Here is a 26,138-nt window from a genome sequence, read left to right on the forward strand (position 1 = left end):
CATTCCTTCAACCAAACTATTTTGACATTTATCCATACTGCTAGCGAGCTAGCTATCATCTACCCATTATGTTTTGCCAATAATTTACTTCTTTAAATTGTAAACTTTCTCCGTTAGTTTTAGCGATGGTTAAAATAACACTAAATAGTCGGTGTAGGTTTTCCTATTTTAACCATTTATCCACGACCTAACTGTTTATAAATAACGTTTAGTAGTTAAACTGTGTCATCAGTCGTCTTCTGGTTTGCTACGACTTTTCAAGCATTTTCCACTCTTACAATGGTCAACTCGTGTATTTTTAAATGTCAAATTGTACTTTTATTTTATCAAAGTCATTGTGGTTTGATGATATGTTACGTTAAGCAGAGAGTCCACTGAGCTCCGACTGTTGGGAGTCATGATCCTAAACCTCCAGGTGTCGGGGGGATAACACAGACGTAACGAGCAGAAATGGTTCGTGAGCTGAGGATCGCGGTGTGAGATGCTGTACTCTGACTTCTGCTCCTGCTGCAGATTGAGCGACATATACTTGACCGTCCAGGCTTATTGTTCACTGGAGTGGATGATTGGAAGCCGACACCGAGTCAATATCACGCGTCTGACCTCGCCGTCCGTCCTCACATCTGAAGTGCAAAAGAAGGATTTCTCACCTCTCCTGTTTGGCGGATAAAGCTCTGCTGTATGCAGGCATCTGTATGTCGTCTGAATTTTAAAACTGCTCCTGACACTGAAGCATTATCCTGCAGTGGCTGGTGACAGAATGATGAACAGTTGGCGCTGCAGCAGAATACAAGACCAATCCAGAGGCAAATTACTCACAGGGGAAGGTGTGCCCAGGCAGCGCACAATGAATGAACAAGTGAGAGCGCAAGAAAAACACAGTGAACATTGAACTCTGGGTTTTAAAAGATGGCCTTGGCGTCCAGTTAAGAGTAATTCACGTCCACAGCGAGCGTTTACGTGTGCAGCACAATCTGAGTCTACTACAGACTTTTATGGCCTTGTTTTTCACCCACTGTGGATCACTTATATCACTGCCAAGTTGAAGGCCAAATAAAGCAAAGCCTTCAGCCGCATACAAGGAGCTATTCAGGTCACTGAAATACAACTGTGACAATCAGACGTAAATGAAACCCTTCATGTTGTGAGGCTGGTCAAGCTGGAGCCTCGGACGGCGGCCGAAAGCTGCAGAGCTTTAGTGGAGCGACTGTTCCTCTGATCTGAGCTGGATTCAGTTAATGACGCAGAAGGGAATCAATCGACTGTGATGCTCGAGCTGTGTGACGGAGAACATTAAGCACAGCTCATTGTGTTTGTGGAGGCAGTTCACAAATTTAGCTCGTTTACTTCATTTCGCCGAGTCGGATGAGGAGGTCGATATTAATCTCTGTGCAATGAGAGCACAGCCAGGAAATGATTAGCATAGCTTAGCATAAAGACTGAGAGCAAGTACGGGTTAATCCTCAAACACAAGCTTTATATTACTGTATAATTAATTCAGTGTATCAACAAGTTTAGCAGCTAAGAAAAAATAAATTCTCATCTTGGTTTAAATGAGAGTAAAGTGTATAAATTCTGTAACGTATGTGGAGCTATGTAAAGCTCATGCATCTTGAAAACAGTCATGAATTATTTTTTTAAAAAGCCCAAAAGTCGTTGCAGCCAGTTGGAAACACAACTGACCACAGGAGAGTCAAACAACCAGAGAACTCTGACACAAACCAGAAACCTGCTGGACCCAGACTGGACCGAATCAGACCGAACACACCTGAAACCTCGACAGGTTACGAGTGAGCAGGACAGTATTTCAACAGCAGGTTAATTAAACAGCAGTTCCTTTAATTTGAGTAATTTTTGTACACTTTGCTGCTTTTCACTGATTAACTTGGTGCATTCGAGTCGAGACTTTTGTTTGTGGAGTTGTTGCGCCGTCGTGCTGCTATGTGGGGCAGCATGGGCTCAATGTTTCCATCTATATGTTGTTTTAACTCATAATATTTGTGTGCGGTATCTCTGTAGTTTCACCTCTAAACATAGAAATGTACATTAGACTCAACTGGGTCACTGTTTCTGGGTCATAATATTCTGCACCGCCGTCGACACTATGGACAGTTTCTATGCACAGAAGGTGTTTTTCTTGTTGGGAAAGTTCTCTTTAAATCATATCTGTTCAGATTTTGGGGCCAAATGGCAGAAAAATGTCTTTCTGCTCCGAACAAGACCATAAAAACAGAAGCAGCTCACAGTTTTACAGCCTGCTTTGTGAAGATCTTGACACTTTAGGGCAAAGCTGTAGGAAGAAATTTGTGCCACTGGAAACTGAATTTGAATTTCTGAACTTGAACATATGTAAAAAAAAAAATGTATATATTAAAAAAATAAGTAAATAATACACACGTGGACAAAATAGTTGGTAGCCCTCAGTAAATGACAGAAAAACCCACAATGGTCACAGAAATAACTTGAATCTGACAAAAGTAATAATAATTAAAAATTCTATGAAAATGAACCAATGAAAATCAGATATTGCTTTTGAACCGTGGTTCAACAGAATTATTTTTAAAAATAAACTCGTGAAACAGGCCTTGTTTCGTGTCAAGATTTGCCTCGAGTCTGTAGATGTGTTTGTTCAGTAGCACTTTAGACAGATTATTACATATGCTGTCAATATTACACATTTATTATTACAATATTTATTGATTCCTCAGCTTGAATAATTCTAATAACAATTTGAGTTTGAATCTTAATTTGAATTCTATTCCTCAACTTGAAAAATTGTAATAAAATCCAGATTTGAACCTCATAATTTCAATTTGAATATATTAAATTGAATCCGAATTCCAATAAACTTGACACCGGATGTAATATTTTGAAAGTAAATTTAGTTACTTAGTTGTTCCGTCACACTGTGGGTCACAGAGGAAGAGCCATCCAGTGCAGATCCACAGAACTCCTTTTCAGCTGATCTAACTTTAGCATGATTTAAACATGGAGGATGCAAAACGTGAAGACAAAATGGCAGCATGAGGCCAACACCAGGGACTGAAGGATCCGTACAAGCTGACCTGTTTTTAGCGAGCTAAGACAACAAGCAGGCTAAGATGAACTTTCAAATCAACTTCTTCTGTTCAAAGAAGTTGTGCTGCTGGGCTTGTACTGGAATTAAAAGGTCAAATCATGACATTCAAATTTACATTTCTCAAGTTGTGAAATTCAAAGTCAGATATAAATGACTCACCAGTTTCTGCCCCAAACTTCAGCAAAAACTGCACAAAATGCTGTTATTGTAAAAGTTACGCTTTTAGGAACTTGTCATAACACAGAAAGATGTTTTTTCTGCATTTGGCCCCTAAACTCTGAATGAAGATGTTTAAGAAGATTTAAAGAGTGACTCAGCCAACAAATAAAACAACTTACATGAACCAGAAACTCAAATGTAAATGATTCAGATTCAGTTTCTAGTTCCTGCCCACACAGAACGGCTGTTTGGAGACGGAGCTGTTGACTGCTGGGACTCATACTTTCTCACCGGCCTTCTTGCCTTGTGTGTTTTGTACATTCCTGTGCTGCTGCTCGGCCACCAGGCTGCCCGAGGTGCTGAGGACGAGCCGGGGGGGGCTTCGCCAGCCTGAGCAACAAGGGTGGCGGCGGCTCCATAAATCTGCCTGAGCCGGTTTGCGAGAGTTTGAGGGACGAGAGTTCACAGGGAGCGGCGAGGGGCTACCGACGCCTCCTGCTACCGTCCGTCCACCCACAGCAGCAGCAGCCAGCTCGGCCCTGTGAGCTGCACTTATGGAAGACGTATGGCCTCTGAAACCTGGGGTCAGGTCTGCAGGGGAGCTTATGTAACCCAGACATCACAGACACCTGGCGGAGATGAAAGGCGGCCGGCTCGTTTTTCACTCGCACTATTACCGCCTATTTCCGTGCTGAAATGCGCTGTAATAAGACTCAGAGGCCCTTTGCACCTCACAAAGACCAGAGACCTCTTTCCGTGAATGCACTACAGTAGGTGTGAGGGCGCAAATACTGCAGCCGTGGTGGCGGTTGTCATGGCGACCCCGGGCCCCGAATGCCAGCGCAAATCTTCCCTTTTGGCCGCTGACTGTTTGACTTCTCCGCCGAGATTCACGAGCAGGATTTTGGGCTCCGACTCAAGCTGGCGGAGGACGGTTTTTGCGAGAGGCTCTCTAATGCTCTCATTTCCACCAACAAGCCGATAATGCATGTCGGGCTCGAGCAGAAACCAGCCGAAATGACACGCCACTGGAGAGGGAAGACTAATGGACTCATTGGGCGCAGCCAAATGTTGTGAAAAGGGGATAAACAACCTTTTTTGGCTTATTTCAGGCTGCTTTCTTCCAGGCGCTGATATAAACAGATGGGAAAATGAGTTTTGTTTGTCATAGGAAACAGGTGCTCGCATGCACATAATCACACGCCATGCACAGAAAAGAATAGCCCCCCGTGCCCACTTGTGGCTCAGAGAATAGGCTCCAGCTGGGCATGGTGTATATTACACAAACGAGTGTTTTGAGTGCCCTTACAAGAGGCATTCATCTGAGGATATGACTGCTCACAGGGGACAATGAGAGCCGATGGAGGCCCTGTGATTGTGATAAATTAGCTGACACAAATTAGAGCATTCGGAAACACATGAGAGGCAAGCTAATTACAGGAGATTTCAGCCCCGGGATGGCAGGCGGGCCCACAGAAAACAGCCTCAATACCAAACACAGACCCACACGAGGCCCGTTTTATCTGTGGTTTACATGAGATGCACATCTTGTACAGCGTGCAGAGGTGTGAGCAGCGAGAGGAAGGCTTTCCTGCGTTCGACAGCTTCACTGGGTGTTTCTTCTCACCTCCATTAGACACTGAGCAGACGTCTCGGCTGCATCTACGCTCGTCGCTCGAGTCGAGGTGAGCATAAAAACAACCTGTAAAGTCATCTTTATAACTTTATGGTCTTTAACGACATATGAGTTGAATTTTTAATAAGTCGTGCTCATATCTACAAGTGAATAACTCAGTAACATAAAGCTCCACAGTGATTAGAAGAGTGTTGGGAAGTACCTCAGAGTTCACATTTAGTTTGTGAAAATTCACTGTTTCAATACAGTTTTATGGGGAAACTTTTTTCATACTTTATTAACGTGTTACTTTATGAATGATCAGCTGATGAAACACAGATGATTGCTCCACTTTCAACAGTTCAGAACATAACATCTCACCTCTGCCATTATGTCGTTATACAGCAAATACTGTGGATTTATTATTTTGCTTTGTCATCAGTTTCTTTGAATTACTTGGAGAACGTTTCAGGTAACACAAACTGACGAGTTGACATTTTTCAAATCGTATGAAACAAATTTCGGCATTTATCGATCGTCGCTGGATCTGAAAAGCATGTTTTGCTAATAGCGCCGTATGAGGGTGTCCTTCACGCCTAAATCTCATTTCACCGGCTGAATAAATGCATGTGCGGTAAAGCGCTGTTCATGCAAACTAAAGCATGTTTAAGGACATGTTTAGGTGTCCTGAGCTGTGCAGCGCAGCTGGGGCGAGACAAGAGCCAAGTTCAGGTTATTAATGGATTTATTCATGTATTCATGGAAGAGGAGGATGAAGGTGTAAGGAAGCAGGTCAGAAGCTCTCTCACTGGGTGTTGCAATTTTCTTCAGAGCAAACAAACATGCTGCATAATGGCACTTCCTTCACACTCAGGCTTTTACAGGTTCTGAGAAAACAACCAGCTCCCTTTTTTTTACCGCCTGAACTTCCTGATATGCAAATCAGAGAGTTCATGTAAAATAAAAACACTATAATAGCTCAAATATATTTAGCAGTTCCAGTAAAGTCGATTCATTCTCAGCATGTCGCTCTCCTCACACGATTTCTCTCAATAAACCTTCTTGGAACAGGCGCAGCAAGTAATTAACAACACAACCCACGTAAACAGCTTCCGTATGTCACTTTGTCAAGAGGAGCCAACATGATAAAAGATGGCAAAGATAGTTAGCTCAGAAAACTCTGACTTTATGTTTGTAATTTTGAAGCTTCCAAAACATGGCGGCAGATGAAAATACAAAATGAGCGTTGACTGATGAGACTGTAACTTTCCCCAAAGCAACAGAATAAATAAACATATTCTTGTTATTAATAACAGCATCAATAACTAAAAGTGTTTCACATGCAACCACTAAGGCAAATAAAAATTGGCTAATAACAATGAAAGGCTGATAAAAACAGATTACACGGACTAAACAGGGGCCAATAAAACACCACATTTGTTTTTTGCTTTTAGCTGTTTAAAGCGACGCCTGAATTAGCCGCTTTTATTCATCTATGGAAAAAAGAAAAAAGATTTTGTGCCACAAATACCTTTTGAGGTTTGACTAGAACTCTTTAATTTGTTATTATATTAACTGTTTAGCTCAACAAACCAGCACCTGATACTCTGATAACTATGGTAGTGGATGGAAACAGGCCCTCAATTTCATCACCACTGATAAAAGAAAATACTTTAAAAAAAATTTTTAAAAATTAACTATACCTGTGATGATTTTTCAGAATTTTACATTTATAATTTAATACATTTAAGGGGCCTTTTCTTATTTCACAATTTTTTTTTTATTTATTTTATTTTTTGTGGAAGCTTCGTTTAGTAAATTTTGAAAAATACATTATTTAAAAAAAATAAAAAAAATAACTTAATTTAGTTGGATGCACTTATTTCATTGTATTAAAAAAAAAAAGCTTCATTTTATATTTAAAAATTACACCTTTTTTCCTACCATATATTACATCTTTTCAGGATTATATATTTATCTATCTAAAATATTTTTTGAGGCTTATGTTTTTATTAATTTTAAATAAATTCTTATCTATTTTTTAAAAATAGGTTTAATTGTAATTTTTTGGGGGGGTATTTTTTATTTAATTTTTAAAATGTATTTTTTTATATATATTAAACTGTATTTTATTTAATTTTTCTAAACTGTATTTTTTAAATTAAATTTCTTTTTTGGAATGTTGTTTTATTTCTATGAAGTTGGTAGGTGTTTATTTTTGTGCATAAATCTTTTTTATTTGAGGATTAATTTTTATTTACTTAAGATATTTTTGGAGGTTTAAGTTTTTAATTTTTTTGAAAGAAATTGCATTTTTTAAAAATAAGTTTATATGTAAAATAAATGTAAAAAAAAAATCCTTTTTGAAGGTTATATTTCGGTTTATTTCAAAATATTTTTAATAACAAACTATTAATTTTTACATGTATTTTACTACATGTGCTGTAAGAGGGCTTCAGTTATTCTCAGTCTATTTATAACAATAGTTAATCTACTGTATTTTTTATTTTTTTAATCGTTTACTACGTCTCCGGTTGTATCGTGATAATGACGTCACTGTTGAACGGAGCAGTGGGAGGGGGGCGGAGTCAGACCGTCTCTCCCGACCAATCAGCGGGCCGGTATGTAAATGAGGCGGAGCGGCGGTGTGGTGAGCAGCAGTCCGGCGTAGCGGCGCAGAAAGCGGCGGACCGGACCCAGACTGTGTCGCTCCGTGCTCGGATCTGTGCATGGCGTGTTAACCTTCAGATGAGTCGCCGTTCGTCGCCTTAAAGCGGATATTTTCACTTTTTTGTTGTTGTTGCCGGAGTCCCAGACACAAGCTGCACCATGAAGTACAAAGTGAGTGACGCGCCGTTTGCCATCAGATCCGCGTTTCTGTCAGTGGACGTGGCGGCTGGAAACTTTCATCACAACTTCTGTCAGTAACGCCAGAGAACCGACTGGTTAAGCGTAGAGGCGGTTCTCGGTTCGGTTCTTGTTGGACGTTTGTGAGTAAATGTTCCGGCTGCTGTTGGATCCATCTTTTCATATCTGCAGGCTACGTCTGTGTGACAGGGGCGTAAGGAGAGAGGAGGAGGACCAGCGGGGTGGCCTCCTGCTGCCTCCTGCTGCCTCCTGCTGCCTCCTTCCTCCTCCAGGAGCACTAATAGGAACAGAAAGTGACTCCGGGCTGCAGCTGCTTTCCTTATTGATTAGTCTGCACATTATTTTCATTGTTTAATGGCAGAACACAGAAAAAAAAAAATTCATTCTGCACATTGAAACATGCAAATATTGATTATTATTACTTGAAAGGGGACTACAGAGTTTGGTTAATTGGTAAAAACATCTCACTGAGTCTGGGTACCACCGAGCAGGAATTAAACATTTACAAACATTTATTACTGTTTGCTCAACCTGAGGCTTCGGCTTTGTTTGGAAACGGTTATATGTAGCACAGATTCAGGACTGGAGATGTGGATAAAGTCACTTTTTTTGTTCGTTGCTTTGGTTTCACTGATTATTTCAACAAACCCAGACATATTCCTTATCTTAAAGTGTTTTTATCCTGTGCTATAGTTGGCTTTAATGCATAACCCTTTGATTTGATGTTGTATTCTGCTTTAGTTTGGTTTGTTTCATCGTGTGTTTTGTGTTTTTGCTTCGTGGTGGCGTTTTAAATCAAATACTATCAGAGAAATCAGAAATATTAACATTAGAGATGCTTGAATCTGATTTTTAGTTTTGTTAAAAAATGACTTTAAAAGCTGTTGTTGATCATCAAGTCTCTATATTTATTCACACGATTTGTGCAGTTACAGATGTTAGAGAGAAAGTCCGCTCACTTTGAACTCATCAGCTGCTCTTTAACTCAGCGTGCAGCCAATCAGAGGCTCCGTCTGCGCCGTCACTGTTAATCTGAGGGTTTGTTTGGCGACGGATGCTGCAGCTGGGTGTCGGCTCCATCACACACACATGAAGCTTTGATTTTACTCTGGATGTGATTGAACTTGAGCACCATTCGTCACCTCCTGCCTTCTGTCCTTTATTGTCTGCTTCACGCTCTGAGGTCTTCCTCGCCGCGTTAAAGGCTCGACTGAGTCGTGACTTTCGGGTTTTGGAGTCCAGTGGATCCAGGTTTTCACTGGCTGCGTTCTCAAGTGTGAAGCTGCTGTTTGCCAGAGGTTTGGCTGCGCTTCTCGAGCTGACAGTCGAAGCATTAAGCTGTGCAGTTCATCTCAGCTGCTGCTGGGCCTGGTGTCACTGTTCAGCAGGGTTTGGTTGTGAGTGGAGGGCGTGCACGCTTGTGGAGGGCGTGCACGCTGCTGAACTGCGTCATGCAGTCTGACTCATTGTCCTGTTAAGTACACAGTCCACAGAGACCAGGGTGATGGTTTGGGCGTGAAGCCAGAGAGTGAAGCCAGGCCTCTACTTCTAGCAGGTCTCTGTGGTCACTGTGTTCATCCAGAACATCAGGACTGATAGTGGATGCTAACAAATGTGATCCAGGCTGTTGTCAGTGTGCAGAGGAGCTCCGGCTCCACGTCTTTGTTTGCCACATTCAGGCCAGATAGTGAGAGCTGCTGCTCTTTGCTTATAATAAACATACCTGCGTTATGCAACGCTGCCAGAGGAAGGAGGCTGGACGTCACTGCTGAGATTATCGAGTTTCAGCCGCTCGCACTCCTCCATCAGCCTGTTAAATAGTGACAAAGTCTGCGGCGTCCGGCGTCACATCTCAGCCGCCGTCAGCTATTCACAGCTATATCAGGCGCTCCCTTCCTCGGAGGGCGGTAATGTTTCAACAGAAGCTTAACCACGTCGCCCTGCGGTCACATGACCTGAGGTGAGGCGCTGCAGGCTGAGCAGGCCAGAGATGGTTTCCAACAGGTGTTCAGGTGTGAAGGGGAGGTTTGTCTGCTATAGGTCAGCTAATGCAGATAATCCCCCCTGAAGGGTCCCAACGCAGACGGACCTCTTCCACGAAACACACAGACACACAGACTGGAGGCAGTTTAAAGGAAAAGCTTTGGCAGATTCGCTTATTTGCTTCCATGTTTGGCGTCAGATGAGAAGAGTGAGCTTATATCTGTGCGATGAAGACACAGTTAGCTTAGCTTAGCATAAAGACTGGAAACTGGGGGAAACAGCTAGCCTGGTCCACAAGTAACAAAATCATTTAACACACAATAGCTTGTTTGTGGAATGCAAAAAAACGGAGGGTCAAGTTAATATAAAACTACAGCCAGCAGCCGGGTGAGACAGTGTAGAGAATAATCTGACACGTTAAACCTCTGAACCGCAAAACCACCGATGGGCTCGAAAACTGTGTCACAGCTGCAGAACAGAAAGAATTCTTCAGGTTTTCAATTTTCCAATGGTCCTTGAACTAATCATCCACCACTTGATGCTCTGTCAAGAAACACATATTCCATCTGAATCGCTTTTTTTCCTCGACAAGAACAAACCGTTTGCAGCAGATCTGTGAGTAGCCGTGAAGCCGTTACTGCTCAGCTGTGAGCTGCATCACATCACAGACATTCTTGGGCTTTTTCGGCTGAACTGCAGGCAGTGTTCATACAGAGACAGGATGGAAACTAATTAAAGTGTAAAATATCTACAGGATGTGGAGCCATGTTTTTCCCCGAGTGAACACTTCTGTCCAGTTTAGTTACAGATTTTTTCAATCTTTTTCAAATAAATCATCAAAGAAATTCAACTTTAGTTTTTTCTTTGTGTCGGACTTAGCAGGTCTGCGTTCTCGCTTCTTCTTCGTGGTTGCTTTCATAGGAGGTGCAGGACTTCATGTTGCAATGAAAAATGAAGAAAAAAAAAGTCCACACACTGCTGGGTTTCAGAGGGTTAAACGATATAGAGTGTTAATTACTGAAGCTTAGAGAGGCTAAACAGTGGATTTTGGTAGCAGTTTCCTTCTGTTTCAAGCTTTTATGCTAAGCTAACTGCAGTTTCATCCTCAACACGTCTTCTTATCTAAGTTTTTACCAGACGTGACTTTCCCTCAAAGTGCCAAACTATTCCTTTAAACGGCTGTGACACAACTTTTGGAGGGTAAACACCCAGAGACTTCCACAACCTTTTAACTCATTCCTTCGCAGCTGATGTAACCGTTGCAGAAATAGCCTCACGACCGCAGCGAAGAGTGATTAGGTGAACCCAGACTGCAGCCAAAAGTGTTTCTGTTTTTACGGGTTCAGGTTCCAGGCGCTGGTCCAACAGCGAGGGGAGCTGGAGGAGCAGCAGCAGACATTGTTCTGGGAGCGAGGAGGAGGAGGAGGAGGAGGAGGAGGAGGATCTGTGATGCTGAAAGGGCCTGCAGAAAATGAAAGAGAGAGGAAGTTGTGGGGGGAACGAGAGGGCAAACAGAGTTGGTTGTATTGTGGGGGGGGATGGGAGGTCGAGGAGCGCCCCGTGAGAATGAGAGCATTCCAGGCGATGGTGCATGGGAAGGTTGTTCAGAAGATGCACATGATTGTTTCAAGGTGCCCCTTTACATTGTTAATGAGCCTTTTCTTTTCTGAGCTGGTTCGGGGGGGCGGCACTGTGGCCAAGAGACATTTGTATTCCCCTGAAAGAAGTTTGCAGTAAAGTAGCTTCTCCGTCTTGCTTTTTTCCAATCAGGGAGATTTATTATCTGCAGCCTGCTAAAAGTCACAGTGCTCTCCCACTGCGGTGTCGCATTTTTTCAGTCCATTTAGGTGCAGGATTGTCTGATTTTGCTCCTGTGCAGTATTTTCAGAGCATGAAGAGCTCCAGTGAATGGCGCTGCCTCCCCCCCGCTGCCTTCGCACCGTGAGCCAGACATTAACATCTGAAAACGGTCAGCGGGGAAACAGACTACAATGTGGGCATTTCAGCCTCAGACACAGAGAGTCCAACGTCAGCAACAATGCAAACAATCATTTCCATGTTCAACCTTTGGAGGAAGTAGCCTCGCCGCCCCCCCGTCCTCCCTCTGAGGAATGCCAGCTATTCGGAGGTCATCTCTGATCGGGCTGCTGTCGGCTCGGTTCGGCCTGTGGGGAGGCGTCTCTCCTGGACGATACCAGAAAACGTTTAATAGATCTGCACTGACCCGCTTTGACACGTGTTTGGAGGACTGTCAGCTACTCAGTCAGAGTAAACAGCAAACTGAACGCAGGCTGACAGAGCTGTAGGCTTTCCTCTTTGAAGCAAATCTTCTTCGACTGCAGCTTCTTAAATGTAAGATTTTGCTGCTTTTTTACATATTTGATCAAAAACTGAGTAGTTTGGGATTTTCAGACAGAACAAGGAAGTTAAAGATGCCAACGTGGTCACTTTTCTGTGCTTGTCTGACAAAAAGTCACAAGATAATTTGATTAATTAAGCATACAACCTGCACATTCAACAATATTGACAATCATAAGCGATTTCTAAACTTCCTCACATGTTCTAAAACAAATTCTTACTGTCACCATTTCCCTTCGAGCAGCTCTCAGAGATCAGGTGTGTTCACCTGTAGCTCATTTAGGTGGAAGTAATGACAGCAACATGACTGCAGTCGATTGAAGCTTCTGCAGGGGAAAAAAATGGAATCAGGTCCTATTTTACACAAGATTTCTCTGTGAAATGTTGGTGTAAAGCTGACAAAAAAACAAAAAAATCCTTAAAATCTAAATTCTAAAGTTGGCATTTTGGATTATTTTAGATTTTTTTGTCTTTGGTGATGAACCAATCTGTCTTTAAAGTCTTTATTTCATGAAAAATATCCCAAATATCCAACAGTTCTAGTCTTTCAAATGTGTGAATTGGCTGATTTTACCATTTTTTGATAGTTTAAGCTGAAGCTCTTTGGCTTTTGGACTATTTATCAGACAAAACAAGACATTTAAAAACACCACCATGTGTTCTGGGAGCTTTTGATTAGTTTTGTTTCATATTTTCTGACATCTCACAGATCCAATGATCAGTTAATCAAAAACCATCTGCAACTCGTAATGACAACAATTGCTGGTCGCAGCTGTAATCAAAGCGGTAAAACGGGCGAATCTTTTCCTCCACTAACTGTCAGATGTCCTTCACGTCTCAAAGGGTGAAGATGGCAGCTCTGGTTGGTCGGCTTTTTGTGTCTGTGAGATCTTTGCGTAGCGTGAAATCGGGAGGACACTGCAGTGAATCTCCATCTCATTGGGTATTCCTATATGTAAAACCGTTCAATGTGGCCCTGCAGAGATACCATGAGACGTATTTCACATCTCGGCTCATGCCCCCTGGAGGGATTAGTGTTTGTCTCCGGGGGTTACCGCCATGCACTCATGTACCCTCGCTTGGCATCGGCGCCAGGCTTGGAAATAATCCACGTCTCCGCTTTGCCAGAAATGAGCATTTGTTGGCTGGAGGCCCCCTGAATACCATCCATGCTGCTGTTTATTTGTGTTGCTGGTGCTTTTCTGACCCCTGTAGCTGCAGTAAATTGTCTTTTCAGGTCAGAGGTCGGCGTCAAGCCTGCTCACGGACACTCAGCAGCCTCAAACTGAAGGACTCTTCCTCTTCCTTCACAGTCCTGAAATGACTTGGCAGAATATGAGAGGCCAAGTTGCACAATATGCTTCCCCAGCAGCTCGTCTAGTTCACAGAATTCGATACACTTTTGAGAGAATATCTGCGGCGTTGGCTTCCAGGTCTAATTATAGGTTTGAGTTCGGGACCACAGCGAGGGAGTCCAAGATGTGAAACGATAAGACGAGGTCGGCTGTAGCCTGGATCTCTCTGGGTTCTGCGGGAGGCAGGAAGCGCTGCAGGCTAAGGAGTGGGCTGGAAACACAGGAGGGCGTCATGTCAAGTTACCTTGTAGTTTAGGTGACAGTAAAAACACAAAACCACTGATGAATGGATCCAGGGAGGAGGAGCTGCAGGGGAACAGTCACTTTACCCAAGTAGTTACTCAAATAAAATCACTTCCGATGACTTAATCAAACAGAAGCTGACAACGGCGTTGCAGTTGTTTCCTGCCCACGTCGTATTTCATCATCATTTTCACAGCTGGAATTTCCTGAAATCCTCAGTCCGACCCAGGAAACTACCTTTCGTCACAGCGGTGAACATATAACGGTGAAACAGTTCTGTTATTCTAACAAAAGAACGTGAGATTCCTCAAATACTAAACCTGCATTAAGTGGATTATTTTGGCTACTTCAGGGCAGCAGAAACAAACTAACATACGGTATCATCTTCTTTTAAGTAGAGGTGCGACAATTAATTGGCTAATTAATTAGTTGTCAACCAATGAAATAATTCACCAGCTGTTTTGACAAATAATAGGTCGATTTAACTCAATTTTTATGGAAAAAAAAAAAACAAGGCTAAATTCTGGGATGGCAGCTTCCTGAACGTGAATATTTTCTGGTTTCTCTCCTTCTCTATGATACTAAACTGAATATCTTTGGGCTGAGGACAAACATTTGTCAACATGGACTTTTTGAAACACAGATTAGCATTTTTCACCATTTTCTGGCATTTTAGAGACGAAACAATTAATTGAGAAAATAATCAAGTAACAACCATTTCCATGTAGTCCTGAGCAGACAATGCACAGTTTGTTTTTACAGGATTTAATCTTACAACTGAGTCGTTTAGCTAAAAGATGCTACGTTATTTTTTGGGATGAGCATCACTTCTTTAGCTTCCAGTAATAAGAACATGACTAATAGCAAGCAGTACTGACAGTGCTAGCCAGGAGGTAAATAAATGGAAGAGGCTGTTTTAGCATGTTAGCTTAGTTGCAGTGTCCCACAAAAGAGGGATTGTTGCAGATAGGAGTTGGCGAGCTAAGTGGCTAGGTATGTTAAGATATGTACCAAAATAAGATACTGAAGATGGATAGAAAGCTAGTTAGCAAGCTTGCTAACTTGTAGACCTTATTATGCTTTGTTCATTAACCTATTATTGAATGAGGTTACGTACAAACTGCCAGGGAGGACAAAATTGGCTCAGCACAGAGATAATAGACAAATATTCAGAGAGATTTTTTTCACTGGAGCAGCTAGCATGTTAGCATTTACTTCCTCAGCTACAGCTACTAGCCCGGCAAGAACTGCAGCCTTCTACTCCCACACGATCCCTTTCTTTACTTCCTGTCTGACCTGGACTTCAACACGGAAATACTGATTTTAGCACGTTTTTGATAGAAAGGGATTAAAGGGAAACACCGCGATTGTGACACAGTTCTTGTGATGCACCTTCGCTGACTAAACAAATGTCTCGTCTCTCAAACGGAGATGCTTTGGCGTCCGTGGGTTTGTCGCAGCTTGCACTGTGGTTAGTCAACATGGCACATCACATCCTGCTGAAGAGGCAGTTGCCATGCTGCTTGCTGTCGCTGCTCGGATGTTTCAGGGTGTGGAGGTTTCCTCGCAGCTCGTGAATCACAAACGCGAGCGGGGAAGGTGGTGGGTGTCGTATTTACACTGGGGATACAATAGTCTTTTCATGCAGCACTTGGCAGACTGAACAGAGCTTTTTCTATCCGAGTCTTGCGGCTGAATGAGATTCTTTACACTGAAATATGGATAATTAAACAACACTTAGTTGCAAAACAACACGGAAACAAACAATGTGACCGCTGATTGATTATAGACTCTTACAACTCTTTCCGTGCCACTGTAACTGTGTCATAACCAAGTATTGATTTACATCCGCTTGCATAAGATGTCAATCGGTCCTTGTGAAGCTGGAGGGCATGCGTTGGGTCACGTTTGCCAGTGGACTGCTTCAAAATGACACAGACTTCTTTTCCACATGACTTTATCAGAAATAGACGAGGTGAAGCTTCGCCGAGGCTGCTGTGTAATTATGTTAATACACGGCCACTGGCAGGGCTTGTAAAGAGGCTGTAATCAGAGGGTCAACCTTCCTGAAAACTGTCCAAATGAAGAAATTACCATGTACTCTGAGCTCTGAACCGCTTCCCATGAGCCCTTCCTACCCAGAACCCTTCACACGGCCCATTTATTTGAACTGGCTCTCACCCGCAGCAGGCCGCACTCTGAGGAACGGCTCGTAAAAGTCATCAGGTCCTCATTACCGTCATTACTATAATTATTTTCTATATTTAACCATGTGAAATGAGGCCAAATGAGTGTGCACGAACCACCCCGGGACACGTGTTGCAGTGGTACGGCCCTAATTGTCGCACCGATGTTCTCACAGTCAGAGCGTACCACTTTTTTGGGAGCAGGTTGTGTTTGTTTGGGCTCAAAACATTCCCGTCTCTTTGAGAGCAGGAACACTCTCATTGCTGTGGGGATGCGGGTTCCTTCCATGTGGTGCGTTGTTGGCCGCGGCAGCAGGGGAACTTGAATATTTGTGAGCTTGTTTAGCCAAAGCCACCTTCATTATTATTAGATTGATGTGTACCCCAGAGAGGCAGAGCCAAAACCACCCAGAGAGCTCTGACTAAATGCAAAGGTGGGGCCCTTCTCAGCGAGAAGTTACGTAAGGCAGTTTTTAAAGTTCTGGGAAGGTCAGCACAGGCTCGCCACGCAAATGAGACGACGTTTGTACTGTTTGTGTTCAGGCGAGACGCCGGTGGGGGAAAAAGAAAAAGCGCCTTGTTGAAATAGGGGCGCGTGAGTCAGACAGAGGTTCAGACCGACTGGATGGAGCTCCAGGTGCGACTCTGGTCGGCTCGATTTCTTTGCTTCGTAATGATTAAAACATACGAAGCCGTGAGAGCGTTTCTGGAGCCAGATGTTGCAGAGGGCAGTGTGAGAGTTTAAACCGCCTTTATGAGGTGTTAATTTTGGCACCTTGCGTTCATTTAGCTTTAGCCTTTTGATGAAAATGTGTTTTAGATTTAATCATTAGAATTTTGTTAGTTTTAGTCCATGTTTTGTCAGTGACATGTTGCATTTTGAACTTTTACGTCACACTGTGGCAGCAAATGATCCGTCAGCTCAAGAGCATCAACATATTCAGAAGATGATTCACTCAGTTGTTGCCCAAAATAGTGTTTACTGTCCAGGTTTAGATGGACAAGACACGACATCATTGGACAACATGAACACACCGAGGTTTCTCTCTTTGTTGTAGATCTGGGGGACGATTTGACTGCCAGTGACCTTAACGTTACATCCACATCTCCTCAGCAGGGTTGAATTAACCTCAGCTTACCTTCCTATAAACATCAGCTGCTTGCAGTTTGTCTCAGCTGTTTTGCTTCCTCTCCTTCGTATTGTAATTTGCAGATGAGTCTAATCATCAAATCTTCCAAGAACCAGTAACGGCAGAAAACATTACTGACAGACAGACGATGTTACTGAACTTTTTGCTAATTTAGTTACTGATCAGGAGCTGCAGTGAGGAATGCCTCAGACGCTGCAGGTCACCGAATAAGACTTAAAATTAGTTATTTAATACGGTGTTGACAAAGATACAAGAGATTTCTTCATAGCACTTCAAGGGTCAACAGCTTTTATGTCCAAAACACAAGTTGAACTTCTTCCCAGCCAGGTGGGTTTGTTGGGTTCACACTTATAAAGCCACTGCGACTATTAAGTTTACTTTCGGTTTTAATATTTGTGAGCTCTTCGTGGTGGTGGAGGGAAAAAATAGATTTACCAAAGAGTCTGGATTCTTATTTGCTCATCTGGTGAGTCGAAAATGCCAAAAATAGAAGTGTTGTTGTGACATTACACGAAGTGAAAAGGGCACACACACACATGCCAGAGTATCTTGCAGTCCGTCATTATAAAAAAACAAGAGTTTGAAGACTTCATAACTGTAAGACAAATGTGCAGACTAATAAACAGACAACTGGGTGAGAATACAAATGCAGCTAGAATACACTACACTGGAGAAAAACCTCTAAAATCTCCACTGATCTAAAGCTACATACCGGCCTATAGCGAGTACAGAAATAAAGCGATATATCCAATCTGCTCCAGACATCTCTGCCAGCCTGTTTTTTTCATTACGGTCTGAGTTCAGGACCAGAAACACGTCGTATTTTCATTAGGAAGCAGCCGAGCGCGTCTCGCCTCGCTCACTTATAACAGATAACTTCCTGGAAGCTCCTCTGCGGATGAAGCAGCGGAGGCCTCCCTGCCGCCGACAAATGGCAAACACGTGTGTTTATAGGAGGATCAATGGCAAGTGATGGAGTCGCCGTGCTGTGACTAACTACTGTTTATGCCAGAGATCTGACGCCCGGTCTAATAGTCAGTTTCACCTGCTCCGACTGAGGCAAACAAAAACACGAGTCTTCCCCCCTCCGCATCGCTTCAAACAGCGCTGCGTGTAGCTGGCAGCCATTACGGCTAACAACCTGTTTGTTCGGTGTGATTAAAGGTCACGTGCAGCGTTTCACATGAACCAGAAGATGTAAAAATATCGTTATGTTTAAATTCTCCTCAGCTCGTTCTTTATCGAGCGAGATGCTATAAAAAAGTCATCGAAATTCGTCCACTTATGTGTCGTCCTGTGTGTGTTTACCTCGTCACACGCTCAGCCCCCAATAAAAAGTGAACCACGGTGAGAACAGCTGCTAAGTGTGTCAAACGTGTCAGACTGCTTCATGTGATCCCCAGACTCACCACAACACACGATATTCTGTGTATTTGTGTTTGTGGAGGCGTGGTTTTTTTTCTACAAATCGATGTCAGACTTCTGGAGAAATTCAGCGATGACCACACAGTGCAAATGTTTGTACGTGTTATCGAGGCAGCAGCAACCTTAATCAGCCTTTATGATTCAGCAGCACTACTGTGATTGCTGTAGCATTAGGATTTAATATTAACCCTTGTGTTTTGTTTACGTGACTTTTACTTCCTTACTGAGTCGTGGTTGTGAAACCAACCTTTGAGTTTGTTTTTCTGACCCTATTAAAATCCCAAATGATAAATATTGAAGTAGTAACTAACAGAATGGCCACAAATCGGACATTAAGCAGTTTTACACAAAATAATTACGTGTGTGTGTGATGTGGCTGTGAATGAGTGAATCTAAAACTAATGCTAACACCAATTACAGGTGTAGATGCACAGTTTCTAATGAGTGAACATCATATTCTGTAATGTGTTTTTAAGCAATGTGTATATAATTAGAGTGGTAAACCCTGGCTAAGCATGTTTTTGAGCTGTTAAAAATGGCCCAGAAGCCCAGTCAGACACTTTAAGGCTGTTTTCGTTGCTAAGGTTCGCGGCACTGAGACTTCACAGAAGTGTTTGTGTGAAACAGAAACAAGCAGCTCGATGTGGTTTCAGTGATGGTCACAGTTTCTTTCACACCTTTTCTTCTACCGGCTTGTATCTGTGCAAAGTGAAACTGTGACCTCCGCTTCTACTCTGCTGGTTTTCAGCACCTCTACATGTGAGCACACGCGTTGGTTTGTGATCGTGTGTGCAAGAGATTGGTGAAGCCATCGCTCCTGTTTTGGCAGCTGGTCACAGCGATTGATCGCTGTAATTAGCAGACACAAAGCAGCGTGATACGTGCTGTTCTTCTGTCTGTGGGGGGATTTAATTTCTCCTCTGAGCATCACACACACAAAGCGGTTAACCACAGCAGTAATATGACGGCGTACGACTGAAATAAAACGTCATTTCTTGTCTGTGACAGCTTGTGAATCACCTGTCCTACATTAGAAATGGGAGTAATGGTGGTGATCTAGATATTTTATGTTTTGGTTTCATGTTGGCGCCTCATTATTTTGCAGCTGGAAACTCTTTCAGTGCAGCCATTCAAATCTTGCATGAAGCGGTAACACCAGCGCTCTATCAGCGGCAGAGCAGACGTCACACTGAGTCAGACAGCAAAACAAACTCTGAACAACAACCTACATTAGCTTTCCTGCGAAACCCTCCTTCTTAACTGACACACATGAGCACACCTTGTTCTGCAGAACAACAAACAGCATGTAAACGTATCTGCAAACAACACTTTGTTCCACTAAGATGCTGCTGATACCAGAAATTGGGCAGTCAGATATTAAGTAGCTCTCAGTGGTAGCCTGTGAACGTTATGAGCTAGCTCTACTTTAGCTTCATACTGCTAACAACAGCCTCATTGAGCACTCTTCATGAGGTTAAATTAAAACATTTACAAGCGTGTAGTGTTGAATCCAACTTTATCTTGTGAAGTAACAGATGTTAAATTGGATTGGCTTAAGAAGAAATGAGATACAACAACTAAAATAACAGAAATAAACTGATAAATGAAGTAAAATTGGGGAAAAACTTCTAAGAATTCATATAAAACAAGTAACCAACCATTATTTTTCTAAGCTGATGTATTCTCTGATCTGTAAAATGTCAACAAGTAAAAACTTTCAAAGCTGATTTCCCCTTAAACAGTTAAAAACTTGTACTTTTCCCACAAAAAGCTCAATAAAACAAGCCAATAAACACATTTCAGTGGCTTCACTTTCAACCTGACCTGATCAATTCATGGTTTATTAAAATCGCTGCAGCTCTAAAAGCTGCTGCACTTCCTCTTACATTCAGACTCTAATTGGAGCAGCAGCAGTAATCACAGTAATCAGCATTTTGTTTCCTCATGGATGACTCTGCCACCGCTGATCAAATTATTGGAGTGAGCCAGCGTCCAGGTCCGCTCCCATTGGGCGGCGCTGACCTCCGGGGGTCATGATCGAACTGGCTGCAGCTCACTGGTGGCGCTGGCTGATTGTGAGAGTGTAATTGTGCGATGGGTGTTGCTGGCTAATGGTACTGACAGCGTACTCAGACAATAGCCAGAGAGAGATAACGACGTTAGCGGCACAGAGTTTCACATGGGAACTATGTGAGCCAGGCCGCGAGGAAAGAGGAAGGCCAGAGAAGGTTCAAGAAATCTTCAAACCAGCAGCAGCCGCAAAGAGGCTTCCTGATTCCCACAGGGAAGCTCGAGCCGCTGACAGCGTAGAGCAAGAATAAAACCGCAACAGAGACAAATGAAAGTGTCGGACTTTCCACTGAGCGGCTGCGAGTCAAAGTTTCTGCTAAAATATTCCAGTTTTTTGTTATTTGCCCAAATCTGATCCAGTTTGACTGTTTTTCAGCTCATTTAATCTGTTCTGATGCAGATTTAATCCAGCTCACTGCACAGAAAGATCAGAGCTGATGAAGATTTTAAAGCAGCAACAGTGCTTTCGGTTCATCTTCATTATATATATTTTCATTTTATTGCTTAACAAGAAGCAATAACTGAACAAATGAGGGGCGTGTTGCTTCTCTTTATTGTCTTTACGAGGCCTATCTGAGCAGCGAATTACGCTGAAGTCAGTTGTTGTGTGTAATTATACCAATATATTGATATAATTTGCTTTTTTTTTTTTCTTTCTTCTGACTCATAAACTGATGCAATTTTGAGCAATTGTTCCTTTGGATGGTCAGCTGTGATAGAAGGAAGTGGTCCAGGTTTCTTTACCAAACATGCGAGAAACAGCCTTTGAACTTGCGTTTAATTCTTTTTGTTTGACTCGTGAGCCAAAAAGAGGTTTCGTTTTGGACTTTTTTTTTCACATGAGAGTCAAGAAGTTGAGTCTCGTTAAAGTTTAAAAGAAGTTTTAAAGGAAAAAGCCACGACAAAGGCTGGTTGTTGGCATGAATCGCAGACGAGCTGGGAAAGCTGAGCAACAAACGCTGCTCTCTGGCCGTCTGTAAGGTGCCCTTGAGCAAGGTGCTTAACCCCTAATTGTATTTATGGAGTTTGCATGGACTGTTGTGCTGGGCAGCTCCCTGGAGTTAAAATCGTGAGCATCAAGGAGTTGAAAAGGAGTATTCATGCTCAGTTAACTCCTTCCGTGGCTGAATAAAGGCGAAAGGAAAAAGACTGATGCATTTACTGAGGCAATTAGCCTTAAATGCCTCACTCAGACACAGAAGCGGCACGCTCCAGGGCTTTTCCTATCTCCAAAATCTGTGGTTTTGAGTCATTATCCCTCAACCCTCTCTGGACCCTTAGATAACTCTGCCCTGAAGCACGGTACGAGCTGAGAAAATCCCATCAAGTTCACATTTGGTTTGAAAGACATCTGGTGCAAAGCTGCAGGCTAATGGCAAATCTGCCCAAAGTTCACCAGCATGTCACTCACCACAGTGGTTAAAAACCGGTGGTGTTATAAAGGAGGAGTCTGACACCGAGTAAAAGACCCTCAATTACTGTATTGCAGACAGTTAGATGAGAGTTGATGCTATGTAATGTCTGCGCAGTAAATGTGACCCAGCAGTCAGTTAGCTTAGCTTAGCATAAAGACAGCTAACCTAAGTTTTCCAAAGGTGACAGAGTCTGACTCTAAACCTCTGACTCATGAAACAGTGTGTTTTCTTTTAGTCTTTTACTATCAGGACAACTAAATCCATTTAAAAGACGTGTCCAACACTCAAAACCAAAGAACAAAAGAAAAGGAAAAACAGAGGAGATGACAAAAACCAACCAATAACGTTTTAGAACCAAAAAGTTGTTTCTTTCTCTGTGTTTATTTTAATTCAAAGTGTGGTTTAGTGGGGGTTTATGTGCCTTGTGACTTAAAAAAAAAAAAAAAACGCCACGAAAGGAGAACTTGTTGTCTTTACACCTAGTTTTTTTCATGGACTAAACAAGCAACAAGTGATTGTTTACAGCTCTGTAGGTGCTTGTGGTAAATGATGCTACTTCCAGTTATCTGGCTAAGCTAACTAGCGGTAGCTACGTAGTTGCCAGGCTGCAGCATCAATCCTCTCATTTAACTCTCAGTAAGAAGCTGCTTCCCCAGATGTTGAGCTATTCCTTCATTTTTTAGTGAAATTCTGTCAAACACTGCGTGCTACGAGGTAAAAGCTGCTGTTTCCACTTGTTGTTCTGTCCTAATTAACAGTCTTACCCTTCTTTCTGCAGAACCTGATGGCCAAGGCGTTGTACGACAACATGCCCGAGTCCCCCGAGGAGCTGGCCTTCCGGAAAGGGGACATCCTGACCGTGATTGAGCAGAACACTGGCGGCCTGGAGGGCTGGTGGCTCTGCTCCCTGCATGGCCGCCAAGGCATCGCCCCCGGCAACCGCCTGAAGCTGCTCATCGGACCAATGTTCGAGGCTCAGTCGTCGGCCGCCGCCGCCGCCCAGTCTCCTCCTCAGAGCTACCAGCAGAAGGCCGGCTCAGGGGCTCCGGGGCTTTACCAGATGCCTTCGTCCCTGCAGAGTCCACAGCAGCAGCAGCAGCAGCAGCAGCAGAGCATCTACCAGGTTCCTCCAGGACAGGAAGTCTACCAGGTCCCACCGAGGAGCACTCTGGCTGCAGATAAAACACCCAGCAAGGTGAGACAGGAAGTCGGCAAGGCAGGAGACTCTACGTTTCGCCAGAGCTAGAAATAATAACTATTTTCAGTATCTGGTAATCTGTCAGTTCATTTTTGATTAATTCAGTCCAGGGCTGAGAAACCACCCACCACGGAGAGCCAATAATTTGCAGGTTTTCATTTCAACCGGCTGATTTCACTGATCCTTAAAGTAGAGGGAGGAACTCATCAGTGAAACCACCTGCTGAAGTGATTGGTGGGAAGGAACACCTCTGGACTGCTGCTTCCTGGGCCACCAAATACCACATTTCTAATTTAGTCAGTAAAATGTAAAAGAAAAAAAGACCTGAAATCTTCTTTTTTTTAACAGTTGTTTGGTCTGAGCATTTCTCCAAAACCTAAAAATATTCAGTTTGTAATGATGAAAAAAACAGAAAGCAGCAGATCATCACATTTGAGGCTGGAAAAAGCAACTATTTGGCATTCGTGCTTGATAAATTACAATTTCTGATTATTTATTGACTCCAAATGTTTCCTAAATGGGTTTGACTGCCATCCAGATTTTCAGACTGTTACTTTAATTGTGTTTTAGACTGAAAGTAAAAGAGGTGCATATTTTAATCAGGGTGATGTGGCTGCAGAGAAAGAGAAAATGGAGAAAATGGACACTGGTCTGTCCCGTCTTTGTGATCACGGTGGATTTAAATCGTAGCTTCAGCTCTGGTGGGTGTGGCCTCACTGAGCTGGCGAGCGTGGCTGTCAGATGTGATAGGACATGGCGTTTTCTTATTTACACCGTGACCTGTTATCCTGCCTGTCCGCCCTGCTTTCATCGGTGTGATTGCACACACAGAAGGCAGAAAGGCAGCAGAGATTGTGGGTCTGCCATGTGAAATGTGGACAGGGTGTGCCGGGCCTGGCGCTCACCACAGAGCAGGGTAGTGTTTTTGTGCAGGGCTCCCATTTGGCTTTACTCGTATACTGGCACACTGTGTGTAGCAGAGCCAGTCTAAGCCACAGAAAGGCAGCGAATATGGGAAGAACTTGTGGAAAAGCAAACAGCACAGAGCTGTTTTTTGGATTTTGGTGGAGCCCAGCTGCCTGAAAGTACTTTTTTCCCTGCATTTAAATGCTGTACACATGGTCTCTGGCAGACCCGCTGCACTTGGCTTGGCCATTTACAGTATAGCTATATATACAATCGCCCAAACAGAGTGTCCATAATATGTATTTGTTGTTTTATTGGCTAGACAGTATCTCATTTAAAGTATATATCTCAGGCTGCCCGAGAAAATAAACCAGTGAGTTTCACATTTACCTTTTTCTGGACAAACTGGTCGTCTTTAACAGTTTTTCATTCATTTGAAACAGGCTGTTCTGTCCTCGGTGTGCAGGCACATCAAGGTTCAGGTGCAAACATCAGCCAATGCGTCAAACACAAATACTTAATACTTTACCCTGTTCAGTAACTAGTATAACTTAAAAAAAAAAAGAAAAAAAGAGTAACACCACTTCTGTCATACAAAGGAAACGTTCCATTCATTAAAACATTAAAACACATCTTTACTCCATTCACTACTGCCTGGTTTTGCAGCTAAATCCTTAACTGTGTGTGGACTGACTATAAGAAACTGGATTTTAGCACATTAGCTAACAAATGACTGGTCATTCCATTCGCTAATGGTCACTAATGTAAGTTACTATAAGGTACCATAAGTGGCTGAATGCATTAAACGTTTACAAACATGTGCTAACACACAGCTAGCATTAGCTGCCACAAGCAACTGGTCATTCTGTTTGCTTATGGCAGGTAATGTAGTTGATGTATTGGCTATTGTTAGCTACCAAAAGTGACTGGATGTTTCTGGCTAACATTAGCTACCATGAGGTCATTCAGTTGCTTTTGGTAGCTGATGTGAGGGTAGGTAATGATAGTTCATGCTAGCTAACATTAGCTACCGAATGTGCCTGGATACAGCAAATGTAAACAAATATTAGCTAACATAAAGCAAATGTGCAGTTGATATTGTAGCTGATGTGCTTGGTAACATTAGCAATCTTAAAAGACTGGATGGTAGTAAATCTTAGCAAACGTTAGCTAAGACATAGCTAACATTAGCTACAATAACTGACCAGCCATTCCATTCACTTAAAACAGGTAATGGTAGCACATTTTAGCTAACAATGTTTACCACAAGCTACAGGCTTTAAGAAAACATTAGCTAAAATACTGGTATAGTGAGCCAATGTTGTTGTTTTTTTAAATATTTCTTTACAGTGGGTAATGTAGCTGATGCACTTGGTAACATTAGCTATCCTGAACTAATACATAATAGAAAATGTTAGCATACATAAGCTTACATAAAGCTAACATTAGCTATTATAAACAAATGAACATTTGTTTCAGTTAGTTGCAGCTTATGCGTTGCTAAAATAGCATCAACTACGATCCACAGAGTCATTCAGTCACTTACAGTAGCTGATGTTAGCTGTTAGCAAAAGTAAGCTAGACATTTCTAACTGATGTTATTGAGGCACCTTGGTGCCTTCATCTCTTTTAAACTTATTGCATTGTTTTGGTTAAAATATACCTGTTACACAACCACAGTTAGCACATCAATCCTTCCCTATGACTGGAAGTCTTCGGTGGGTGTGTGATGAAACACAAGGGAAGAATCTTTCTGTTTATTCAACCGCTTAACTAGTCCTAGCACCTCACACCGGCTCATCCCTTCAGGATAAGAATAGTAATTATATGCTGAATGAGCTTTTGTTATCCTGAGGGTTTTTTCTTTTCTTTTTCTTTTTAACAAATCAGCTCCAGCCATCACAGAAATGAGCTAAGGTGTGCATTTTAGTAGGTAAACAGGCAGCAGGCGCCGGGAGCTTAGAGGACTTAGCGTGATTCGCTGCACAGGAGTCGCTGTGATAAAGTCAGTCAGAGCCAGAGGCTGAGAGGAGCCAGCTGTCAATCATCCTGCACACACACACACACACACACACACACACACACTCATACAGTAAATATCGACACACACACATTAACGCAGCGGCC

At 42.7% G+C, this 26,138-nt stretch overlaps 1 protein-coding gene across 2 annotated transcripts; it reads left to right on the plus strand.

Annotated features, from left to right (window-relative positions):
* Positions 1-4,848: 4,848 nt before the first annotated feature.
* LOC103372914 (enhancer of filamentation 1) lies at positions 4,849-23,392 on the plus strand. Of its 2 annotated transcripts, none has more exons than XM_008302687.1 (2): positions 4,849-4,923; positions 22,686-23,392. In XM_008302687.1, exon 2 carries the CDS (start codon positions 22,692-22,694, stop codon positions 23,151-23,153), a length of 462 nt encoding a protein of 153 aa, XP_008300909.1. In that variant the 5' UTR covers positions 4,849-4,923; positions 22,686-22,691; the 3' UTR covers positions 23,154-23,392. The 2 variants fall into 2 exon arrangements, with proteins under 2 accessions (XP_008300909.1, XP_008300908.1); XM_008302686.1 differs by lacking the exon at positions 4,849-4,923 and adding an exon at positions 7,520-7,694.
* Positions 23,393-26,138: the final 2,746 nt, after the last annotated feature.

Source organism: Stegastes partitus, unplaced genomic scaffold (genome assembly GCF_000690725.1).
Source record: "Stegastes partitus isolate 25-593 unplaced genomic scaffold, Stegastes_partitus-1.0.2 Scaffold1857, whole genome shotgun sequence".
NCBI lineage: Eukaryota > Metazoa > Chordata > Actinopteri > Pomacentridae > Stegastes > Stegastes partitus.